This window comes from Galeopterus variegatus, unplaced genomic scaffold (assembly GCF_000696425.1).
Source record: "Galeopterus variegatus unplaced genomic scaffold, G_variegatus-3.0.2 Scaffold46, whole genome shotgun sequence".
NCBI lineage: Eukaryota > Metazoa > Chordata > Mammalia > Dermoptera > Cynocephalidae > Galeopterus > Galeopterus variegatus.
In genome coordinates, this window is record NW_007726157.1 from 167,105 (window position 1) to 192,029 (window position 24,925).

The 24,925-nt window shown below is 35.7% G+C and overlaps 1 protein-coding gene across 1 annotated transcript in view; it reads left to right on the plus strand.

The window, feature by feature from the left end:
* The window catches only part of AKAP9 (A kinase (PRKA) anchor protein 9), a 136,932-nt gene extending 112,181 nt beyond the window's left edge, over nt 1-24,751 (plus strand). The window contains exons 32-50 of the mRNA XM_008572140.1: nt 743-883; nt 1,357-1,845; nt 2,263-2,326; nt 2,423-2,544; nt 3,146-3,334; nt 3,572-3,760; nt 7,416-7,560; nt 10,494-10,713; nt 11,526-11,676; nt 12,878-13,546; nt 13,725-13,933; nt 14,250-14,355; nt 15,856-16,038; nt 17,107-17,307; nt 18,472-18,704; nt 20,847-20,932; nt 22,180-22,309; nt 22,878-23,017; nt 24,198-24,751. Coding sequence (XP_008570362.1) covers nt 743-883; nt 1,357-1,845; nt 2,263-2,326; nt 2,423-2,544; nt 3,146-3,334; nt 3,572-3,760; nt 7,416-7,560; nt 10,494-10,713; nt 11,526-11,676; nt 12,878-13,546; nt 13,725-13,933; nt 14,250-14,355; nt 15,856-16,038; nt 17,107-17,307; nt 18,472-18,704; nt 20,847-20,932; nt 22,180-22,309; nt 22,878-23,017; nt 24,198-24,235 — 3,705 coding nt within the window. The 3' untranslated portion in view covers nt 24,236-24,751. The remainder of the gene's footprint in view (nt 1-742; nt 884-1,356; nt 1,846-2,262; nt 2,327-2,422; nt 2,545-3,145; nt 3,335-3,571; nt 3,761-7,415; nt 7,561-10,493; nt 10,714-11,525; nt 11,677-12,877; nt 13,547-13,724; nt 13,934-14,249; nt 14,356-15,855; nt 16,039-17,106; nt 17,308-18,471; nt 18,705-20,846; nt 20,933-22,179; nt 22,310-22,877; nt 23,018-24,197) is intronic.
* Nucleotides 24,752-24,925: the final 174 nt, after the last annotated feature.

Genomic DNA, 24,925 nt, shown 5'->3' on the forward strand with positions numbered 1-24,925 from the left:
TGAGTGACAAATCATCAGCTTTTGCAAATGTTATACCTGATAATAGGTTTTTTCCTTTCTTAGGAAAAATTCTTATTTGACTCCTGTAAGTCTACTTATGTAAAGATCTGAAATCGCATTTATCTCTTAGCATATGACAGATAGGACAAGAACTTATTTTTTTCCATATTCTCACTTGATACATTTATAATTTTGAGTAGTAGATGTACACAGTCTTGTCTAAACACCAGGAGGTTAAGTGATATATCAGGATCCTATAATTATGTAATTTATTTTGCAAAGAATGATAATTCTGTTTACTGAGCTTTTTTCTCTTAGCTCATTGGAACTGTAAACTATTGTAAGTAATAAATATTAAAATAGTAATATGACTTTCCATGTATAACTTTTAAGAATTATCTTAGTTATACCTGGTATCTCTTGAGGAAAGTGAGGTAATTATGAAACACTTTAGAATGGTAACAAATAATATTTTTATTAATAGCTTATAAAGCTTTAGACTAGATCACTAATGACGTGATACACCTTTCATTCCTGGAAAATTATTCTTATCATCTCAAGAATATAAAATGATGATTCTGAAAAAGTTTCCCTATTTGTTGAAAGACCATTGATTATTTCAACTTCTTTTATCTCTAGGCAATCATTCCTGAAAAGCTTTATTAGAATGTATAAGTTCCTTGAACTTAGCTGTAATTTTTTTTTTAATGATGTATTTTTTATGTTTTTCACTGCCATTCAGACAACTACTGAGCTTATTCATACGAACGAAGAAAGTGTATTTTTTGGTGAACTGGAGGCTCTTAGAGCTGAGTCAGTGGCTACCAAAGAAGAACTTGTGAGTTATAAAGAAAAGGCAGAAAAATTTCAAGAAGAGCTTTTGGTAAGATAAGTAACATAGCTCCTAATTTACTTATTTCTACCTATCTTAATTTAATTTCAAAGTATATTCTCTTCTATAAAAACAAACCCAGATTCATAGCTTAAAAGCTTGGAAAACAACTCTTTACCAGCATCTACTTGCTTGGTTTGCCTGGGAATCTTTGTGGGGAGGATGCCTTTTAATCTCTAATCTGTTAATGAAAGAGGAGAAAGACAGGTGCTAAAGAGAACCATATACACCATGAAAACCAAAAGTAGAGAATGACAAAATTATTTCACTTCTATAGTAATCTATGACTGTATATACATATGAATATATATATGTAAACTATGAATGTTTCTGAAATGTTTTTCTTATTCTGAGGAAAATGACCATATAAGCATGAATTATACTCTTCCTCCAACCCTAAATTCTACATTTGATGTGGAAAATTTCTAACTGAATGCTCTACTGTTCTATTCATTATGTTTTAGGTAAAAGAAATAAATATGGCATCTCTTCAGAAAGATTTAAGCCAAGTTAGGGATCGACTCAGGAAGGCAGAAGAGAAATTATCCCACTTCGCAGAAAAAGAAGATAAAACTGAGGTACAAGAAAAGAGAAAGGTCTGCAAATTAGAGCCACTTCCTACTAAAGTGGGTAGAAGCTGTGCATCCCAGACAGATGAGACACTCAAGATCAATAGCAGCAATCAGACTCCACAAATTCTTGTTAGAAATGCAGGAATCCAAATTGATTTACAAAGTGACTGTTCCTCAGAAGAAGTCACTGAAATAATCAGTCAGTTTACTGAAAAAATTGAGCAGATGCAAGAACTACATGCTGCTGAAATTTTGGATATGGAATCCAGGCATATTTCAGAAACTGAAACCTTAAAGAGGGAACATTATATTGCTGTTCAGTTACTGACAGAGGAATGTGGTACCTTGAAGGCAGTGATACAGTGTCTGAGAACTAAAGAGGTATTTGGTCTTTATAATATTTATGTTTTTGAATATTCTATGATTTTTTCCAACATTCTGTGTTTTTAAGAGAAATTTAAAAAAAGAATTTGGGGCAGTCTCTTCTTTATGATACTATTACAATTTTAAATCTTTCCATTGTGTAGCGTTAGATAATAAAGTTCCTATGTGGATTTGGAACCTGATATCATTCCTTAATTCACGAATGTCTTTTCTTATCATGGTAATATCCATGAAGAAAGAAAATATAGACTAGTTATAAACCATGGATAGTTTCATTTATTGTGAAAGATATAACAGATTTGATTGATTGATTGTTTTTTACAGCATTAGAAAACAGCAGAATGATCCATTGGCTACTATTTTTATTAAAGCAAAAAAATTTTATGAGTTTTTTTGTTTGTTTTCTCTAATTAGGGATCCTCAATTCCTGAATTAACACATTCTGATGCTTACCAAACAAGAGAAATATGTTCCAGTGGTAAGTTATATAAATTTCTGGAATGTTTATAGTATTTGTTTTAAAAGTGTTGTTCTTGATGGGGGTTGATTTATTAAATGATTTTCTTTATTTTAGATTCTGGATCAGACTGGGGTCAAGGAATTTATCTCACACAAAGTCAGGGATTTGATACAACATCAGAAGGCCGAGGAGAAGAAGGTGAAATTTCAACAGATTCATTTCCAAAGAAAATAAAGGTACTAAAAGATAAATACCTTTTAGTAAACTTAGCTACTAAACTTAGTAAATGACTTAGTGTCATTTCTACATTGAACATAGTATTTTATTAGAAGCTATATAGTAGGATCTTCTCTGAAGAGAAAATTGCATAGCTAGAGGGAACCTTGGGGATCTATTTCGTTTTATTTCCATAATTCACAGATAATAAAGTGTAATATAATTAATGATTATGTGTATATGTGAAGATTTTTCTTAATAACATTTATTCCCTATATTTTTGTTCGCCAAAATTATTAAAGTAGTCTCAAGGAGTAGAAGTTTTTTCCCATGTATTTCATTTGGTCAAATCAGTGACTAATCATTAAACCTAGGAAGAGGACATTAGCTAAATAGAAGGAATTTAAAGGTGAGAGCTACGAAAGGTTATAGGCAGTCTACTGGGGTTTGCTTACCCCTCCACAAGAAGACATTCAGTAATGTGGGCTGGAGATTTGTCTACAGTGTCTTTTCTACATCAGTATAGCTAAATAAGACTATCTTGTTTAAAATATTTCTCTTTGTCTAATTTTTTAGTCTTCGAAGAAATCTTAATTCTGGCTTTTGGGCTTTGGTTTCTAGGGATTACTGAGAGCTGTCCATAATGAGGGCATGCAGGTGCTTTCCCTCACAGAGTCTCCCTATGATGGAGAGGACCATTCTGTTCAGCAAGTTTCCGAATTTTGGCTAGAAGAGAGAAGAGCTTACCTCAACACAATCTCATCTCTTAAGGATTTAATTACCAAAATACAAGTGCAAAGAGAAGCTGAGGTACCAAAAAATATTATGCATCTAGTTTTATATTATTTGTAACAATAATAATGCAGTTTACAAATTAAATTATCTCTTACATGTTTTCACATGAATTGCTATATATACTTTAACACATGAAAATAAATTTATATGCTCAGGCTTTAATATTTATTTCATTTTGTAGATTAATATTTTTTAAATGCTTTAAAAACATGCTTATTTGCAAACTAACTTTTGTTATTTGTACTCTGCTAGGTTTATGATAGTTCTCAGTCTCATGAGAGCTTCTCAGACTGGCGAGGTGAACTTCTGCTTGCCCTTCAACAAGTTTTCTTAAAGGAGCACAGTGTTTTACTAGCCGCATTTCAGACTGAGCTGACAGCTCTAGGTACTAGAGATGCAGTTGGGTTATTAAACTGTTTGGAACAGAGAATACAAGAACAGGTATCAAAATGAAATGTTGTTTTAAAGAACAGTTTTTAATAAAAATAAAATGAGTTATTGATTAGTTTTAAAGTCTTAATTTAAGTATGAAGTTTTAATATTTTAACAGGAGCCACTAAGAATACTGTATTTAGGAGAAAAAATACTACATTAATGTTTTATCTTGTGTTAGAAACTAAGAAAGACTGAAAATTAATGAGCTAATCATCTTACGTAGGAAGTTAGGAAAAGAGAAACAATAAACCCAAAGAAAGTACAAGGAGTAAGATACAGTCAAGTCTCATTATTCACAGTAATGTTCTATGATGTTGCTGTGAATAGTGAGCAATCATTGCTTCTAGGGGAAATACAGGGTTAGATTCTTGTAAGCCTCTGGTCAGAACATTTTCATCAGCCAATTGATACATTACCTCGTTTTATGTGTGGTTGCTTAAATACACCTTATTTACTATATATTATCTGTTAACATTGAACACCACCAAAAGAACTGTAACTCCTGCCTGAAAGGAGCTTATTTAATGTGCATATTTTCTTCATAATGCTCATCACAGCCTTTTTGCAGTTAGGAACACCACACAGCACTTCAGTGCTACACTTGGCCATTTTGAACAGTGAAATCACAAACAAAGAAGCAGAAAAATGTGAAAAACAAAGATACTTACTAAATACACTACAGAAAAGACACTTGTTTAGAGTATGAGAGCTGAAACAAGAAGGCAGAGTGTCACCTTGTTTGACTTCAGCTGGGAACATGTGTATTGGGCAATTTAAATTTTTGCTCCTCCATGCATGTCTGTGAATGACCTGAAAGCAACACAAGTATTGATTCAGGGGTTACAAATAAATTTTAGTGAGTGGGAAAACCTGCAAATGTGGAATCCATGAATAATGAGGATTAACTATAATAAAGAAAAAGAAGTTAATAAAATACACTGGTACAATACAGAGGATAAAACATTAAAAGTTGGTTCTTTGGAGCTGGCTGGTTAGCTCATTTGGTATACCAAGGTCAAGGGTTAGGATCTCCATTCCGGCCAGCTGCCAAAAGAAAAAAAGTTGGTTCTTTGAAGAAGCTAATAAAATAGAAACTTTTCTGGAGAATTGGTTAAGGAAAGTGAGAAAACACTTTTAAAAAGTTAGGAATGAAGGTGGGTTCATAACTAAATATATAGCTGAGATATAAAAATAACAATATTATGAATAATTTTATGTCAGTAAAATTAAAATCTTGAGTGAAATGGACAGATTTTCTTTAAAAAAAAAAATCATTTACCAGAACTCATTCAGGAAGAAATAGAAAACCTGAAAAGACTTATAACGAGTAAAAAAATCAAATCGGTAGTTAAAAATCTACTCATTACACTTAGTTCCCAGATCTTGGTTTTTAAATACATTCTGCATTAAAAGGAACTAGGGCTCCTTAGAGAACTGGCTGATTGCAGGGCTAGAGCAGGTAAAGTATAAGATGAACATGGTATATTTTGTTTTGCAGGCAAGTAAAAGAATCATTCAAAGAATGAAGGGAATGTGTCAAAAGGTCACAGAAGCCAGCTTGAAGTAGCTCCCACTGGCCAAATTCTAGGAAGTTTAAATGTCTAACTAAATGATAGTGACAGATTATAAACCAAAAAGTAAGATAAGAATTTATGAGTTTACACTGATATAAATAAATAAAAATTATTACAGTAGTATGCCAGCTGGTAAATGTGGAAGGAATGATGGAGTTAGGAAATCACCCTTTATTAAGCACTACAATAATGTCTGTTCAGGCAGTAACCACAGTGGATGCTAAAACTAGTATGAAAAAGTTTGATAGGAAAAGCATGTTTGCATAGTCTCAAAGTAAATCCCTAGAAAATCTTTTTTAATTACAAAGGGAAAAGCAGTAACTTTATAGTGGAGAAAGTAACTTTATAGTGGAGAAACCTTGCAGATACCTCCTTAACCAAGCAATCAGAATTGATATTATCAACGGGCTGGCCCGTGGCTCACTCAGGAGAGTGCGGTGTTGAGAACACCAAGGCCCCGGGTTCAGATCCCATATAGGGATGGCCGGTTAGCTCGCTGGCTGAGCGTGGTGCTGACAACACCAAGTCAAGGGTTAAGATCCCCTTACTGGTCATCTTTTGAAAAAAAAAGAATTGATATTATCAGTAATGGAACAGAGATCATGTACTTTTTGATAGGAAGGACACAACATCACTTTTGTGGTACTTCTGTTAAATGCATAACCAGAATCTACTCTTCAGGAAATATCAGACCACACCAGATTGAGGCAACTACACATCTACTAGAATGGTCAAAATTAAGAATAGTGACAACACCAAATCCTGATGAGGATGCAGAGAAACTGCATCTCTCTCATACATTGCTGGTAGGAATGTAAAATAGAAGAGCCACTCTGGAAAATAATCTGGCTGTTTCTTATAAAGTTAAACATTATTTTTATGACCTAGCAGTTAAACTCATAGATATTTAATCAGACAAAAAATGAGAACATATTTCCATAAAAATGTATACATGAAAATTCTTAGTTTTATTTTTGATAGCCAAAAACTAGAAACAGCCCACACGCCCATCAGCAGGTAAGTGAATGAACAAACTGTGGTACATCCATATAATGAAATACCACTCAGCAGTTAAAAAGAAACTGACTATTTATACCCTCAACATCTTACATGTTACGTAACACTTTTGAAATGACAAAATTATAGTGATCGAGAATACATCAGTGGTTGTCAGTGGGTTGGGTTAGAGAGAGGGTGTGACACAGAGGAGTTTCTTTGTGTGATGAAACAGTTATGTACCCTGATTGTGGTGGTGATTACATGATCCTGTACATGTCATAAAATTTCATAGTACTATATACCTAATGAAATCTAAATAAGTCCTGCAGTTTAAATAGTATTGTACCAATGCCATTTCTTGGTTTTGATAGTGTACTATGGTTATATGTTATCATTAAGGACAGGTGGCTGAAGGGTACCCAGAAACTTTGGCTTAAATTAATTCAAAGTAAAACATTTTTTTTTTTTTTTTTTTTTTTTTTTTTAAAAGATGACTGGTAAGGGGATCTTAACCCTTGACTTGGTGTTGTCAGCACCACGCTCACCCAGCGAGCGAACCGGCCATCCCTATGTGGGATCCGAACCCGGGGCCTTGGTGTTATCAGCACCGCACTCTACCGAGTGAGCCACGGGCCGGCCCAAAAGTAAAACATTTTTTAAAATTGAGGGACAGTACAACAAAATAACTTCTAATTTTCAAAAGTTCAAGGTCATGAAAGACAGAAAGACTTATGAATATCTCTTTTCTTTTTTCCTTGCTCTGTGAAGGACATCTGGCAAAATTTGAATAAGCTCTGTACATTAGATAATAGTGTTACAGTAATGTTAATTCCATTTTTGATAATTATATTGTGGTTATATAAAAGAATGTTCTTGTTTTTAGGAAGTACTCATACACTCTGCAGTATTTAGGGGTAAAGTAGCATCTATCTGCAACATGTCCTCATATGTTTTTGAAGAAGAATAATAATGAAATTTTTAAAATAAAAAATTTTTTAGCATGTGTATTTCATTTATTCCTCTCCAGACTTCTTGGTTGTTAGTTTTACTCTCTTTACAACTCTTTTCACTCGATTTCTATTGTCCAGGGTATTGAATATCGAGCAGCTATGGAATACCTTCAGAAAGCAGATAGAATGAGTTTGTTATCTGAAATTCAAGCACTGCATACTCAAATGAGTGGTTGGAAAATGACTCTGAAAAGAGAACATGAGAGTGATAAACCAAGCCAAGGTATGTTATATGATAGGGTCAGATGTTTACACAAATAAGTGAAAATTTTTTGTTTCCTTTTTTCTTATTATTATTCATTAAAACATTTCCTCATAGTCACACTTACTTCTCGTTCTCATAACAATTTTCATTAAAAATTCTCATAACAAATTTTCACTTCGGGGAGATAATCTTTATTAGTTACTATAAGGGGTTAGAGCATTGTCAAATCGGTTGTAAACAGCAAGATTTAGTTTAAAATGAATAGCCATTACCTTGATCAAGTTAATGCCCATTAACTTCATTATCTTTCTTTGTTTTAAAGCTGTATGTTAAGAAAACAGTCTTCTATACTCTTTAGAGAATAACCACTTAAAAAGAAATCCAAAATTAAAGTAACTATTTCTTTTTCAATCCTTTTTTAAAAATATTGTAAACTGTAGGGCCGGCCCGTGGCTCATTTGGGAGAGTGTGGTGCTGATAATACCAAGGTCAAAGAGCAGCAGAAAACTATAACTAGGAGAATATGGGGTCAGGAAAGATTACATTTGGTTTGCTATCTTTTACTTTTGTATCTTTTTTGTATTTTTAAAAGAGAGATGTAGGGACCAGCCCATGGCTCACTCGGGAGAGTGTGGTGCTGATAACACCAAGGCCAAAGGTTTGGATCCCATACAGGGATGGCCGCTTAGCTCACTGGGTGAGCGTGGTGCTGACAACACCAAGTCAAGGGTTAAGATCCCCTTACCGGTCATCTTTTTTAAAAAGGAAAAAAAAAATTGTAAGCTGTAATATACAAAGAGAAAAGTATAGAATGCCAATATACCATGCAACAAGTTATTAAATGAATGTCTGTGGAAACATCACTCATGTGAAGAAGCAGAACATTGCCAGTATCCCAAAAGGCCCCTTCCCAAACATATGCTCCTTTATAGTAACTTAGAGGTAATTATTATCCTGACTTTTTAAACAATTTTACTTCCTATTTATATATTCCTAAACTATACAAGTTTAAAATTTTTCCTGTGTTGAACTTTACAATCTGTGTATATTTTGTGTTTTGCTTCTTTCACCTCTCTATAACATTCTTCCAAGTTACTGCATTTTTATCTCTAGTTCGTTCATTTCTATTCCGTATAGAATTCCCCTGTGTAGATATTCCACAATTTATATATCCACTCTATGCTTGAACATTTGGGTCTTTTCTACTTTTTAGCTATTTCAGTCAACGTTGTCATGGACATTGTTATACAGTGTTTGTGATGCATTGTGCATGAGTCTTCTGAGTATGTTCCTGGAGTGGAATTGCAAAGTCATAGGATGCATGTCTTCAAATTTTCCACTCACTAGCAGTATATGAGTTCTGTTGCTTCACAAATTTGCCAACAGCTGGTATTGTCAGGCCTCTGTTGCCAATCTGTTGGGTGTGCAGTGGATTCTTATTGTGGTTTTGACTTCTAAATACTGAAATGATTTAGTTCTTTTTCATGTGATAATTGGCTAGTTGGATTTTTTTCTTGTGATATGCTTTTTCAGGTTTTTTTCCTGCTTTTCAGTGGGGGATTCTTCATTTATATTGAGCTACAGATGGAGATGATTAGAGAGTAAAGTGAAGTCTAATTTTCATCATATCTAGTGAGGACACATGCCTGTGTCTTCAGTAATTTGTTTCATACAATGGTAGAAACACCAGTGCTTTTGCAAATTTTGAAAGTCACAGCATAGTCTCACGTTCGTCATTGAAAGGCGAAGCAGGTTAAAGTTACTTCAGAGAAAACAGGTATAATGAGATAAATTAAACATATCCCTTTAGATATAGGCTTAATTGAAGATTGTTTTTAGAGATAATTGATATTGTTTTATTTAAGTTAAATAGAACCCCATGGATAGCTTAATTAGTGTCACGTATATTCATATTTATATATGTAAACCCTTAGCCTCTACTCTCTTACTCCGTAAGAAAGTGTTTTTAAAAAATTAACATGATTGGTTATTATCTGAAGCCAGTGCTATTCCTGTCTCCTAACATCATTAATATGAATTGTAACATAAATTGATGAACTCTGATAGAATTTGTTAAAAAGTTTTTTTCTTATTATAGTAGTGTTATATATTTATGATAAAACAGAGAAACAGAAGAATAAGAATCACCCATAGTATGGGTTTGAATCCCTGTACTAGCCAGCTGCCAAAAAAAAAAATCACCGCTAGAATCACCTAAATCCTAAAACAATGACCATGTAACACCCAGGTGAATATGTCTCTAGACCATTTCAATGTGCATGTGTACGTAAGTTTATGATTTTTATAAAAAATGATTCTGGTACATATTTTGTAACATGCTTTTTTCATTTAACATACTTAGGAATACAAATTTTTCAGTTTGTTTTTATTGTAACAAACATGTAGCAAGGGTTTGGTTGGTTTTTAATGAAAAAAAAAACAGGATCCAGACTGGGGTTTGGACTTCCCACTTCTTGGGACAGAGTATATAGTAAAGTTTGTAGGGACTGTCTGCAAAGAAGCAAGCCGTGTTGATCATTGTAATCATAGTTACATGGGTAACTCCTGCAAATGCTTTGCGTAACTATTAAAAATCTTTGTAATTTTTTAGTGTGAGCTGTTGAAATTCTGAGAGAACAAATGGGAGTTCCTGTTTCTAATATTGTGTGAACACTTAAAGTTTTTTTTTTTTTAATGTTAAGTCTACATTGGTGTATTTTGTTAAATTTTTATCATTCTTATATATATTGTGAAATCTTGATCAGTAGCACTGTGAGAAAAATATGCATAAAGTGTATTTATTTAAATTTCCAACTCTTGGGACTGTAATCTTTTCACATTTGCTTTACAGTAATCTCCTAAATTACAAATCAATCCTTACCAACAAAATATTTATAAACCAAATATAAGTTGCTAGATCCTATGTTTAATATTAATCATGTTCTGTTTAGAACTCTTGGAATATAATATGCAGCAGAAGCAATCTCAAATGCTGGAAATGCAAGTGGAGCTCAGCAGTGTGAAAGACAGAGCAGCAGACCTACAGGAGCAGCTAAGTTCTGAGAAAATGGTGGTTGCTGAGCTGAAGAGTGAACTTGCACAAACTAAATTGGAACTAGAAACAACACTCAAAGCACAGCATAAGCACCTAAAGGAATTAGAGGCTTTCAGGTGTGCCAGGCTTCCTTATAACAAACATGTATTAGTGAAGGAATTAGAGTAATTTTGTCATAACACTGCAAATATTACAAAAATATGACGTTATATATGATGTTTAAGTAGCATGAAACTATGTTATTTATAGGAGAAACTATAGTAGAGAGGAAAAGACTCTAAATTTTTTCCAAATTATGAACTCATGATTATATTGGCATATTCTCTACTGTGGCTTTGGTTCTGTTTGAGACTTGGGGTATAAGATATAATTTTGACCTTTATTTTACCACCAGCTAATTTGAAGTAATAGTTATTACATCAGTGGCATTCATGCTTTAGTTAGCTAAAATATTCAAAGTGTTTGAAAAGATAATGCTTATAAAAATCGTATATTTGTTGATGTAAATGCTGAGATATTCCGCTTGCCAAAGACCCATTACAAGTACAGTCATTTTTATTTTGAACATTGGTTTCACACAAATATACATGGTGATTCCCATGTTCAGTAAAAGACAAGGGAAAATTTTATTCATATTATTTTGTAACTGTAAATCTCATAATTGTTTGCAATGGTAAATAATAACTAATAGTTGTACTACTAGAAACAGTTCATTTGAAACAATTCATAGTCAAGAATCCTTAACCTTTGCATGGTTTATACATGTAAATATATAGGTTTATATAATATAGAAGTAAATACATTCAGGTTTATATTTTTTATTGGCTAGTTTATAATATGCCTCAAGTTTTCAGTGGAAACTGTTTTCTCTCTCTTAGTATATACTTGGTCAAAATAGTTTATGAAAGTTCACTTGTCTCTGATTTAGATTGGAAGTTAAAGATAAGACAGATGAAGTACATTTGCTTAATGATACCTTAGCAAGTGAACAGAAGAAATCAAGAGAGCTCCAATGGGCCCTGGAGAAAGAGAAAGCCAAATTGGGACGCAATGAAGAACGGGATAAGGAAGAACTTGAGGTATTATTACCTTTGTCTTTAAATGCCTCATGTCTCTGTGAGCCCCAGAATGAGAGAAGAGTGTCTTGAGACTTCCCTCTGTTTAATGACAAACTTAGACTCTCTTATAACATGTAAATAATTGTTTACTATGCACTGAATACTATTGTAATGTTATCTAAACTGTATTATGAGGAAATACTAATGGTGTGATGATTTTTTTGTTTTCTATATTCAAGGATGCATACACACTGCTCTGCTGTAACGTCTTTTGGGGACGTGAATTAATGCACACACTATTTGATAAACAGGGCAATCATATCAGTTTAATGCAGAAGGAGTTTGGTTTCTGTTTTCTCCTAGGAAAGGAGAGCAGGGATACTTTTCTGACAGCAAGAGCACTTGCTGCTATACTGTAAGAAAATTTAAAATGGACATTGGGCTCTCCCAGAGAGGCATGCCTCATCCTTGCAAGGCTCTCAGCTTAAGGCAGGTTGTACTACACGCAGTGCCCACTTCAACAGTAGCCTGACTGGCTCACTGCTTTTCTTCTATTCATGTAATCCCAGTGTCTGCTAACTATACTGAAATGAAAAATGCTTTGCCAGCTTTTTTGCCCTATTCTTTTTTGAAATGTTTGCTGTGGTAGGCTTCAGGCTTAGTGAACTCTGTACTAAGCACTGGATATGTTATCTCCGTAGGTACTGATTACTTTTTATCATTAAAAATTTGCATAGGGCTGGCCGATTAGCTCAGCTGGTGAGAGCACAGCCTTGTAACACCAAGGCTAAGGGTTTGGTTTCTGATACTGGCCAGTCACCAAAAAAAAAAAAAAAATTGCATAGCTTTTGAGTAGATTGTCTCTAACCTTGCTTTCCCTATAAACCCTATTATTTTTAGCATATGGTATTGCAACGCACAAGGTTTTTCAGGTTAGAAGTGTATCCTGGTTCATATTCCTTAGCCAGAGAAGATTAATGTTTTGACAGAAAAGTATTACTATTTTATCTATCTTTTATTTACATTCCTTGATGAAAATCAGTTGGCTGCCCAAATCATTATGCTCTAATCACTGAAAATTTAATAAACTGATTAACAGTTCTATACAATCAGTTCTATCTTCTATTACCAAATGCTACTTAGTATTAATAAAGGCACAGTTGAATACTTACAAAGCATTTCTAATATTAACAAGTTCTTAAATTTGTTTTTCTCCTACAAGGATCTAAAATTCTCACTTGAGGGTCAGAAGCAGAAGAATGTTCAGCTGAATCTACTATTGGAACAACAGAAACAGCTACTAAATGAATCACAGCAGAAAATAGAATCACAAAGAATGCTATATGATGCCCAGTTATCAGAAGAACAAGGTCGAAACTTAGAGCTTCAAGTACTTCTAGAATCTGAGAAAGTTCGAGTTCAGGAAATGAGTAGTTCCCTAGATAGAGAGCGGGAATTGCGTGCACAGCTGCAGAGCAGTGATGATAGTGGGCAGCCTCGGACATCCTTACCTTCTGAGGACCTCCTTAAAGAGCTACAGAAACAGCTAGAAGAAAAGCACAGTCGCATAGTAGAATTGCTGAATGAGACTGAGAAATATAAACTGGATTCTTTGCAAACAAGACAGCAAATGGAAAAAGATAGGCAGGTTCATAGGAAGACATTGCAGACAGAACAGGAAGCCAACACTGAAGGACGGAAAAAAATGCACGAGCTCCAGTCCAAAGTGGAAGATCTTCAGCGCCAGCTGGAAGAGAAAAGGCAGCAAGTTTATAGGTTAGACCTTGAAGGAAAGCGACTGCAAGGAATTATGCAGGAATTCCAAAAGCAAGAACTAGAACGAGAAGAAGAACGAGAAAGTAGAAGAATTCTGTATCAGAATCTTAATGAGGTAAATTGGCACTGTTTCTTTTTACCTATTTTTTAAGAGTTCTGAAGCCCTTTGATGATAAAATTTTGATATTGGATTAATTTATTGAAATAGTTATGTGCAAATTATTTAAAAATGAAATCTATAGAAGTTTACTTAGAATATAAACAACAATTGTGTTCCCTTAAAAAACTGCCAGCCAACCACGTGGAGCTTAACTAGTGATCGAACTAGAAACTGGGTTCTTCAACAGAAAATAGAAGGAGAAATAAAGGAATCAAGCTATCCTAAATTGATTGAAATGAATGGAGGTGGAACTGGCTATAATCATGAATTAGAAATGATCAGGCAAAAGCTTCAACATGTGACTTCCAAGCTACAGCATCTAGCCCAGAAAGCTTCTAACAGGTAAGACTTCTCTGACTGATCTTTGGAAATGGCATTCTTAGATAGGCTGGACAGACCCCATCCCTCATTAATGTTAGCCAAGGGTGAGAATTGAAATTTTAAAGATAATGCATGTTTACATTAGGAGGTGGTATTCTTTAACAAAACTCATATATCTGAAAACAACGTTTTAACACCTTCACCAAGGGAAAGAGAACACTTAATATAAGGGAGAAGTGATGGGTGAAGCAGAGCGTCACCTGATCTGTAATGTTTATGTTAGTAAACACCCCTAATTGAGAAGGTATGTTTTGACTTTTTTGTCTTTTTTTAAAAGACTACAGTTTGAAACAGTAGATGATGAAGATTTCATTTGGGTTCAGGAAAATATTGATGGAATTATTTTACAACTACAGAAGTTAACTGGTCAGCCAGCTGAAGAGGTAAGACTTTTTTAAAGCTCTGTCTAAAGCATTGAGAGCAAAAATTTAATAGGAACTATGAATTGTTTGAAACTGCCATCATATTCTATAGAGCCTTAATTTTATCTTATTTATTTTAAATATGAATAAAGTTTGCCTTTCCCAAATAGAAGATCATGAAAGCTTTGGGGAAAATTAACTTCCATTATTGTTGTTGGATAATTACATTGACCTCTTATTGTATTAAGAGACCAAGCTCCTTAAAAGACTAGTCTGGCTTCCACCCTCACCTCTCCATGAAACCACCCTTAGAATCCTATCAGTGTCTTCACAGTTGACTAATCTGGTGAATCTTGTCGGTCCCTGTCTCTCTTCTTTGTAGCATTTGACACTTTTGACCTTTTCCATCTTCTTAAAACCCTCTCTTTCCTTGCCTTTTGCATCAGTATTCTGTCATTTCTTCTGCTTCTTTCATGAGTCACCTTTATGGGTTTCTCTTTGTCCTGTCCTCTTCCATCTTGTTCTCTTAACTGTGATCTAACTATGAAAGCTCATCCATTCCCACAGCCTGAGCTCTCATTAGACTTATTTATCGGACAGATACTTACATTGAGCACCTACTATGTGTCAGGTACCGTACTTGGTTCTGGGGATACGAGAACAAATCTGACAAAAATCTCGCCTTATGGAGCTTATCTTCTAGTGGACTGTGGTTCTAGGCTAGACCTTTGTCCTGTTGTCCAGACTTATATTTTCAGTGAGTTAAACTGGATCTTTCTATCTTTCTTTTGGAAAATATATCCCATAGTGACTCCTTAGGACACAGGCACATTTTAGACTGAACTTCATCTTCTCTATCTCCTTCCTACCCCAGACCCACATTTCTGGTCATGATATCACCCAGTTTAGAAAGCCAGAAGTCGCCAAAGACCACTTATGTTCATCCTTACCCACACATCTAAGTAGTCGCTAAGTCCTGTGCCTTTTACCTTCTAAATAAAATCCCATGTGCTCTTTACTCTCTGTCCCTTAGTTATTACCTTCAAGCAGACTTTCAGCATTTCTTACCTGGACTCTTGCATCAACATCCTGACAGGTCTGCCTGACAACAGGATTTTATATTTTCCCTAATCTGTTCTACTTTTCACACTGCTACCAAAGGAATTTTTCTGACACATAAATTTGTTTGTGGCATGCTGCTGGCTAAAGCTTTCATGCTCTCCATTGCCTACATGTAGGTCTATTATTCATAAATTGAAGCAACCTTTACTCTAGCCTTACCAAGCCTTGTAGCTCCCTAAAAGTAACACATTCTTGTTCAAGCCTTTGTGTTATTCCTTCTGCTTAATATGCCCTTCCCTGTTTGTTTTCCTACCTGGCAAATTTCTACCTATTGTATAAGACTAATTCAAGCACTACTTCTTCATGAAATCTGTTGCTCTCAGTGCCTGTTCACACTTTTATATACATTATTCACATACATAGGTGCTTGTGTGTCCTTAAGCCATTTTATTTTTTCAGCCCAGCTTAGTGTCCCCAAGTACTTCTTGTGGCTCATTGACTGAAAGACTACTGAGACAAAATGCTGAACTGACAGGACATATCAGCCAACTGACTGAAGAAAAGAATGATTTAAGGAACATGGTTATGAAGTTGGAAGAACAGATCAGGTGCTATCGACAGACAGGAGCTGGTGGAGATAATGTACGTCTACTTTTAGCATGTCCATGTCTTAGAAGTAGTCCAGATTTAGTTTCTGCAATCTAGTTTAATTTTTAGTCCTGATAATGTAAAAATATAAAATATCTGATTCTTAGTAGAATCTGGGAAAAATTTCATAGGGATGGCAATAATAGTAATAATAGTAACTATTATTTATTGGGAGCCTTCTCTGTACCAGACTCTGGGTTATATACATACAGAATCTTTAATCCACATCCATGCTTGTACATGAGAAAATTGAACTGAAGTCGTAGTCAAACCAAGATCTGTTTATCTCCAAAGCCATACTTTGCTACATAGGCGCCAACAGCAGACACATATAAAGAAACGTTTAAATGTGAATCCTGACTTTTTTCTCTTCAGTTATTTATATGTTATTATGTTTATGGCTTAAGAGAAAAATAAATTATGTATCTCGGTCTAATAAACTACTCCGGGAATTTATTTAAATTGTTTCCATTTAAAAGAAGCTACAAAATAAATTGCATGTCTCTGTAATCACTCAGTATAAAAATAGGAAAGACCTGTCAGCTATACAGTAAACTACATGAAAACACATCTGTGTAACTTCTGCAGGCCCAGTTACCTGTGTACGTACTGGTTGTTTCTTCTCTGCTTCAGTGCCCTATTTCAGGCACAGGCTCAACATTTGGGCCCATATGGTCCATCTGTTAAGTCTCGACTTTTTAGTTCAACACTCTGCTAAATCTGCCAAACGCTTTCTGTGGCTAGGCTTTCACAAGGACTTTTGGTTGTGCAGTTCATCTGATCATCAAAGGAACATATACTTAGTGTACGCAGTCATCCCTCAGTATTCACCGGGGATTGTTTCCAAGACCCCCAGTGGATACAAAATCCACGGATGCTAAAATCCCTTATATAAAATGACAGTATTCTTTAATATCATTTGAGATTGTCTTTGAACTTTCCGTGTGTGAGGTTGGAAAGCTAAGACTCTGTATCCAGCAGGGAGACACCTTTAATATGGTTAATTCAGACTTTTTTTGAAAGTCTTGTTCTTAAAAATCATGTAGGCTGTGGTCTCTGCAGTCTTCTAGGTTTTCATTAAGTGGTGGTTCCAACATCGAAGCAATCATTGCTTCTGAAAAAGAGGTATGGAACAGAGAAAAGTCAACTCTCCAGAAATCCTTAAAAAGGGCAGAAGCTGAAGTGTACAAACTGAGAACTGAACTAAGAAATGACGCTTTACTTCAAAATCTGAGCCCGGATTCTGAACATGTCACTTTAAAGGTAGGAGACATCTTTCATCGAAACATATTACAGCTGGTCCTCTGTTTTTGCCCTGTTTCATCTCTCACTGACCTTAACTGAACAGACTGAAGAAATTTAGGAGGTGCTCAGTCTGTGCCTCTTGGTCTCTTTATTCAGTCTGTGTAGTGAATGCAGGTCCCTAGCTGGTCACAGAAGTTTGTGGAGAGGCATGTGCAGGACTGATACCAGGTTAAGCTGTATTAATGGTCACAGTGGCTGTACCCTGAGCTTGTGGTCCTACTTCCCAGGGTTTCTTCCCTAATAGACCAACAGTACTGTTACCTTTTCAACTCCTAACAAAAGCTGTACTACTGTCCATGTAAGAGTATCGTGCCCAGTAAGATGGTAAGCCCTCTGAATAGCCTCTTTAATGACTACTGATGAGTATTGTAATAAACTACCTTAATTAGTTAACAAAATTCAAAACAGAAATAAAAGTATTTGGAATATTTATTCTAACTATTGAGTGAACAAAAATTTATGACCCTTAAAGGGACAGAAAACATTAACATTTAAAAAGTTAAATTGAGGGCCGGCCCGGTGGCGCACTGGATAGTGCACCGCTTGGGAGCGCGGTGGCGCTCCCGCCGAGGGTTCGGATCCCAAGTGGAGACCGGTTCCCACTCACTGGCTGAGCGCGGAGCAGGCACAACACCAAGGGTTGCGATCCCGTTGCCAGTCCCCGGTACGGGCGCGACACCGAGGGTTGCGATCCCATTACCGGTCAGTAAAAAAGACAAAAAGGAAAAAAAATAAAAAATAAAATAAAAATTTAAATTGATTAGTGACCATAATAAAAATAGCTCTATACAATTTTTTTTAAAGTTCAGATGATAATGGGATGAACAAAAGCATTTGCAATAAATATGATGAATGGGGGCTAAAATCCAAAATACAGAAAAAGTATAATTGTAAGTATTTAGACTCCATTGACTAAAAAGAGGCAAAAATGTAAAGGTTAAATTTAATTATCTTAACTTTCAACTTTGCTGATAAAGTAGAAAACAATGATATGGTACCTGACATTCTACTACCACCTAAATAATAATAAAATTATTATTAAAATCTGGGTTATCTTTCCCTAGATATCAGTTTGAATGCCTTCTTAATAATGTCGTACATTCTTCCCTTCTTTAAATATAGAGGATTTACAGTAAATACCTGAGGGCAGAAAGTTTTCGAAAAGCTCTCATTTATCAGAAGAAATATCTGTTGCTGCTACTGGGTGGGTTCCAGGAATGTGAAGACGCCACCCTGGCCCTGCTCGCCCGGATGGGGGGGCAGCCGGCCTTCACAGATCTAGAGGTGATCACCAACCGTCCAAAGGGGTTCACCAGGTTTCGCTCAGCTGTCAGAGTGTCCATCGCAATTTCAAGGTAAAGTACTTGAAAGAAAATGCATTTTAATAATAGACTCTCTAAAAGGATTGTTTTTACTCTTCCCTCTTTGCTTTGTCTGTTGTACTCTATATAATGAATTGTAGGAGACATTTGCCATTACTAAAGTATGCATGCTTATTTCTTTCTAGGTCTTCATCCTTTTAGAGGGATACTTTATGTCATACTGTATAGACCCTGTGGAAGGGCCTTCCCAGGTGCAGGCAGCTGGTGACTCCACTGGCACATCCAGTTTGGGTTGCCTTTTTTTAAAAAAAAAATCTGAATAGACCCACGAACTAGCTCAGAGATATAAATAAAAGAGATCATAAAAGGGAAAAAAATGTCTTGAAGCATTGCTCCTTAGGCTGGCATACATTTATTTTCTTTATTACTGAAATAACCCACTCTGAGTGCCCAGCTAGGGAAAGCCGAGGCATTGCTCTGCATTCAGGTCTGAGGCATTGGACTTTGCTAGTGCCTCTGCATTCAGGCTTTTAGGGCATTGGACTTTGCTAGTGCCTCTGTTGCTCTTTTCTCTAGTAGTTCCAAGCTGGGCACTCTGGTATTCATTCCGTATGTGGTTGAAGTGGAGACGAGACTCAAACTACTTTGAGGACATGGCCCTCTGCAGTCCTCCCCTGGTCTGGTCAGTATATACCCAGACCCCTAGGCTTCTCTGTGTGTTCTGCCCCCTTTTATTTCTCTAGGAACTAGACAGAGTCTCAAAGGAGTTTTGCTTTTTAAAGTTCTTCCTGTCAGGTTATATCTGATGCTGCTTCAGGGAGTTTTTGCCCCTTTTTCTTTACTTATTTTTCTTTCAAAAATATGATACAGTTAACTGGAAGCTGTTTGAGATCACCTAGTTCAGAGTCTCAACTTCCCAGATGATGAAACTGGGGAAGGGAAAGGTTACAAAGCCAGTAGCAGTAGAGCAACCAGTCAGGTCTCCCAAGTCTCATTCATGCTGGCGTTGTCAACAGGAGCTCAGGTTTTACCTCACTGTTGGCCTTAGACCCTCCCTGCCTCTACTACTCTACATTTTAGTCTCATGCTGCTAGTTCCTCCTTTCTCACCTCTCACTCTCTTTATTATAGGGTAAAACAGGGTAAGTGCTGGAAGATGCATTGATGAAAAAGAGATAATCCCTAAAGGCAGCTTACTTTCTAGTGGGGAAGACCAATATGCAAAGAACTTAGAAGACACTAAATGGGAGGTCATAGGAGTTAACCAGTAATTCTGATGAGAGGAATTTGGGGAGGCTCCATGAAAACAGTGTAGAGGTGGCTATTGAAGGACTTCACTCTACCACCCTCTTTTTGTTGTTATCTTGTATATGTGCATTGTATTTTGACCCTCCTAAGACTAAGCCTTGAAACTGACTGGAATTAAGAAATCAAAACAGATGCTCCAAAAAGCTCTTTGGGCCAAGATGGGGCAGGCAGCAGCTTGTTGCACCTGGTTCATGATACTAACACTCCCATTCCTTTTGTTTGTTTGTTTGTTTGTTTGTTTGTTTGTTTGTTTGTTTGTTATTTTTAATTTATTTTTAAAGATGACTGGTAAGGGGATCTTAACCCTTGACTTGGTGTTGTCAGTCAGCACCACACTCTCCCAAGTGAGCCACGGGCTGGCCCCTCCCATTCCTTTTGAAGCCAACATTGTTTTTTGTCCCTGATCACACAGTCTCACCCCTTTTCCAGATTTCCCAGCTCATTCTTCTTGCTAATTTCAGAGTGTTTTTGTTCTTTTCTTATACCTACCCGCCTTTATTCTCCATTTTTTCCTCCTCTTTTCATTTCTTCTTGCCCTTTCTTTGTCCATTCAGTTTTTTCTTGTCTACTTTTGCCCTCTATGTTCTTGTGCCCCATTTATCCCTAAAGCCAGAACCTGATGCTGGCAACACAAGGAACCTCTGGTGCCTCTTGGGAAGGGGGTAAGTGGGTCTTAAAGCCCTGTTATTCTGTACCAGTTGATTTTGCTGCAAACCAGGGGGCATTTACAGTTTAGATTAGGCAATTCTGTGATTATGTTGAAATTTGTTCTGTGTTCATATTTAAGCATATGACTTGATTTTTGTGGGAAGTATATATACTGTTACAATAAAGATGTGCTGTGAAACTAACTTTGGATTTTTTTTAGAATGAAATTTTTGGTTCGACGGTGGCATCGAGTCACAGGTTCTTGTTCCATCAATATTAACAGGGATGGCTTCGGACTGAATCCAGGTGAAGTCAAAATAGCATATTTTCTCATGTTTATAATTCTCTAAAATTACTGTGTGTGTAATACCTTCCAGATAAAGAATTCTGGAACCACTGTTGTCCAAAGACAGAGTCCTTATAACAAAGCTGGGGACCTCACTGTTTTAAGGAGAGTTATAATAATAATAATAACAATAGCTAATTTTATGGAGCACTTAGTCTGCACTAGGCCCTGCTCTTTTCGTGTATTCTCCCAATATTGTGATGTTAGTTCAATTGCTGTTATTCTCACATCACTAATGAAAAACTGAGCCATAGAAAGCACATGTCATTTGCTCCAAATTACCAGCTAGGGAAGTAGTGGAGCCAAGACTGAACCCTGGCAGTCTTGCTCCAGAGCCCACTCTCCTTACAAGTGCATGTAAGGCTTTGGTGTAAGATAGGATTGCTGTTACTCAGCCTTATGGAAGAGTTAGGTTTGAAATTTTCATAATTTAGCAATATTTAGACAGGTTTCTGAGTTTACCAATAGGTTGTATGATAATAACAACAGTTAAAATTCTTTCTACACCTAGAAGTGGAAACAAACTATTAGGGCTTGAACATTTCAGGCATAAAGATGAGGTCAAAAGCTGGGGAGCACACAGTTTCAGAGACATACTGGTGCTGTGTATTGGTATTACAACACCTTTAGATATTCTGCCAGTAGCTGAGCAGCAGAGAAAGGGGGAATTATGTTTGTTACTCTAAAGTATTTTGAAATATGCATACTTACACTGAAACAGCTGAAATTTATATCATGAGTTCTTTGTGTATTAGGAGTTAGCAAATCTTGATTTCAAGTTTTTTGCAATAAAGAGTCAAGCATTAAAAGGATTTGGCTACATTAGTAAGTATTTTTTATTCACACCATCTTTCCTCCCATACACTCAGGCACCCCTCACCTCTCATCTGGTTATAGCTAAGAAGAGGTCTTTTAAAAAGAAAATACCCCAATTAAATAGTATTGTTTTCTTTGAGGCATAGTTCCAGATATCAGAAATACTCATATTCAAATGTAAACAAAATAACATTTGAAAACCAAATTTTTGTTTGTACTGTTGTTTCTCCTCTTCAGCAGGAATAAGTGAAAATGATCGTAAATAGGAGATGGTAGTATAGGAGTGCAGTATAGTATAATAAATAGTCCTTTGAGCTGTTATCTGTTTTGTGGAAATTTTCCAAGGGCTTGGTATTTTTTTCTTCACAAGATATATTTTGGATTACTTTAGGTGCTGAAAAGACTGACCCATTTTATCATTCTTCTGTTGGGCTGGAGCTATATGGAGAACCAAGACACACTACATATCGCGCAAGATCAGATCTGGACTATCCTAGGTCTCCTTTACCATTTCAAAATAGGTAAGAATTTGATAAAACCTGCCTGAAGTAGTTAAATACACTAATACTTAACAGAAAAAGATTACCATTGATTGGTAGGGCTTTGACTTCATTGCATTGAGATAGCTAGACATCTTTAATTATTTATATTTATATAGTCTAAGAATCAAAACCAGTGTTTGAATTTGTAACTTGTTTTTAAAGGTATAGGAAACAGAACTGACCAAGTGTTGTATAGTATATGCTGTGTTTAGACATTGGGAAAAGTATTCACTAAAATTGATAGTCTCTGGCCATTGTGAAAAAACTCTACAGTCTGCAAGACAAGATGCTTTTATACATGTCCAGCATTTATTGAGGACCTCTGCAATAGGCATTGTACTGGGCATTCTTATGATGACTTAGCAGCTTTTTTGAATTTATTGGGAAGTTGTTTCTTTATCATCCCAAACTCAGAAGCATGGGGGATATAGATTAGGCAGTGTATAAGTGGCCTACCTTTTGGGGGCAAGTCGTGGAGGCAGATTGGTAACTTAATTGCATCGTTTCTGCATAATTTGGATTCACGTACATATTTTTAATCCTGTAGGTACCCAGGCACTCCAGCTGATGTAAATCCTGGTTCCCTAGCATGTTCTCAGCTTCAAAATTATGATCCTGACAGAGCCCTGACAGATTATATCACTCGGCTAGAGGCACTGCAAAGACGACTTGGAACTGTTCAGTCAGGTGCTCTAAGTTTAACCACGTACTGGCAGCACCATAATTCTAGGCCCACAGCACTCCTTTCGTTGTTTGAAACTCCTTGACCCTCCTCATTAGGATAATCAAATCTTCCAGTTCAGTTCGTGAGTTACCAAGTTGGCCAAAGCTTAAACTCTGTAACCAGCAGAGAAACTGACTTTAAAGAATTTAAGTCAAGGTATTACTTATCACCCCCGATCCCACTCCTCCCCAAAATGATTCCCTACTACTTTCATTTAGATTGATTAGACAAAATGCACAATGAGCACCAATGTGCAAGGTGCTGTGAGGCTACAGAGCCTCCTGGAGAACAAGATCCTTAGTCACGTGCGGTAGAAAGTGGTAAGGCATACAAATAAGGGGTGGGGGAAGCAGGCAGTTGCTTTAAGCACTGCGTGTAACCGTCATCCCTACTACTACTAATTGTGCTTTCATGTAGGATCTAAAAATCCCATCCCATTTAAAAGGCTTTGTAAGAATGATCTTTTATTTTTCTCTGCTCAAAACACACACAAAAAACTCAGTTTATAATAGAAGTGGATTCCCTGTTTGTTGTGGGAAAACCTCTTTTCCCTATCTCCCTTTAATTCACTCCTGACTCAAAGACTTTGAATCATTTAAGTGATTGTGCTCTAAGTTTTTACTTTTATTAAGGACCCTTTTTCCACTAGTCCCACAGACTGTGGACTGATAACAGGCTATTTTAAGTTAATAGTTTTATCTCTTGTTTCAAGAAATCATTTTTGTAACGGAAGTAACTTTTACTAATAGAAAACTTTTATTATCTTAGCTGAGGTTTGTTTGTTGGATTGGTCTGGCTTGTTTTGTTTTTAGCATCCAAATTTCATACAAATCCAAAGACCCAGGTGTTGAAGACCAAAACATTTTTAAGATGTATGAGGTACGGAATATTCAACCTTCAGAACACTTTAATCTTAACATTAGTCACTTAACCTTGCTATAGCACCAGTCATATTGACTTTTAAACACATATTCAAAATCTTTTTTAGAAATCAGTTCAAATATGAATAGGACATTTTTTTTTAAAAAAGGCTTTTTTTAAAAAATGGAGGATAATACTAATCTGCCGTAAGTGAACTAGTTAGTCTGATATAGGTAGCAGTTTTATTTAAAATCATTTAAATGTCCTGTTTTTCTATCACAGGTTCAACAACTCAGTTTCACACTGGCATGAGAAGATAATCCTTTGAAACATCATTAATTGAAATGATTTTAAACAAACTCTTTTGTAAGTCAGTGGTTCTTTTGTGCTTTTGTATTGTGAATATTCAATGGGACCAATAGGAACACAGTTTATGATTGTATACAAATCCCTTGCCAGCACATGAAAACATACTGGAATTTGTATATATAAGCATTGTGCATGTATTCATGCACAGTAGTCACTAAATTACATGTATATTTGTGGAATGCTAATTTAAATGATTAAATTATAAACCTTGTGTATTTATCAAATGGGTGAAAAGATTAAACTTTTGCATATTATGATACTGCTGAATGTGTAGCTTGAGATGTCCTGCACTTTTCTTAAAAGGCTACTGAAGTTACATGTTTCCATCTAATATATTTGCTACTGGTGATGAAGACAGACAATATCACTTGTAGAGACCTATTTTTGTATAATGGTAGAAGTTTTGAATTTTATGGGGTATTTTGTCAAGTACTGAAATAAAAATGACCACCATTTGCACCACTCTGTATTTGAATCGTCTTCATTTTTTAACCGAGCTATATCATTTCGCTAATTACCTCAATTATGTAGGATTTAGGGATTCAGAGACAAAGTTGTCCTAATAGATAACTAGTAAGTGTTAGATACTGTTAGGGTTATTCTCTCCTTCCATTGAGGAAGAACATCTTCTACAAGCATGT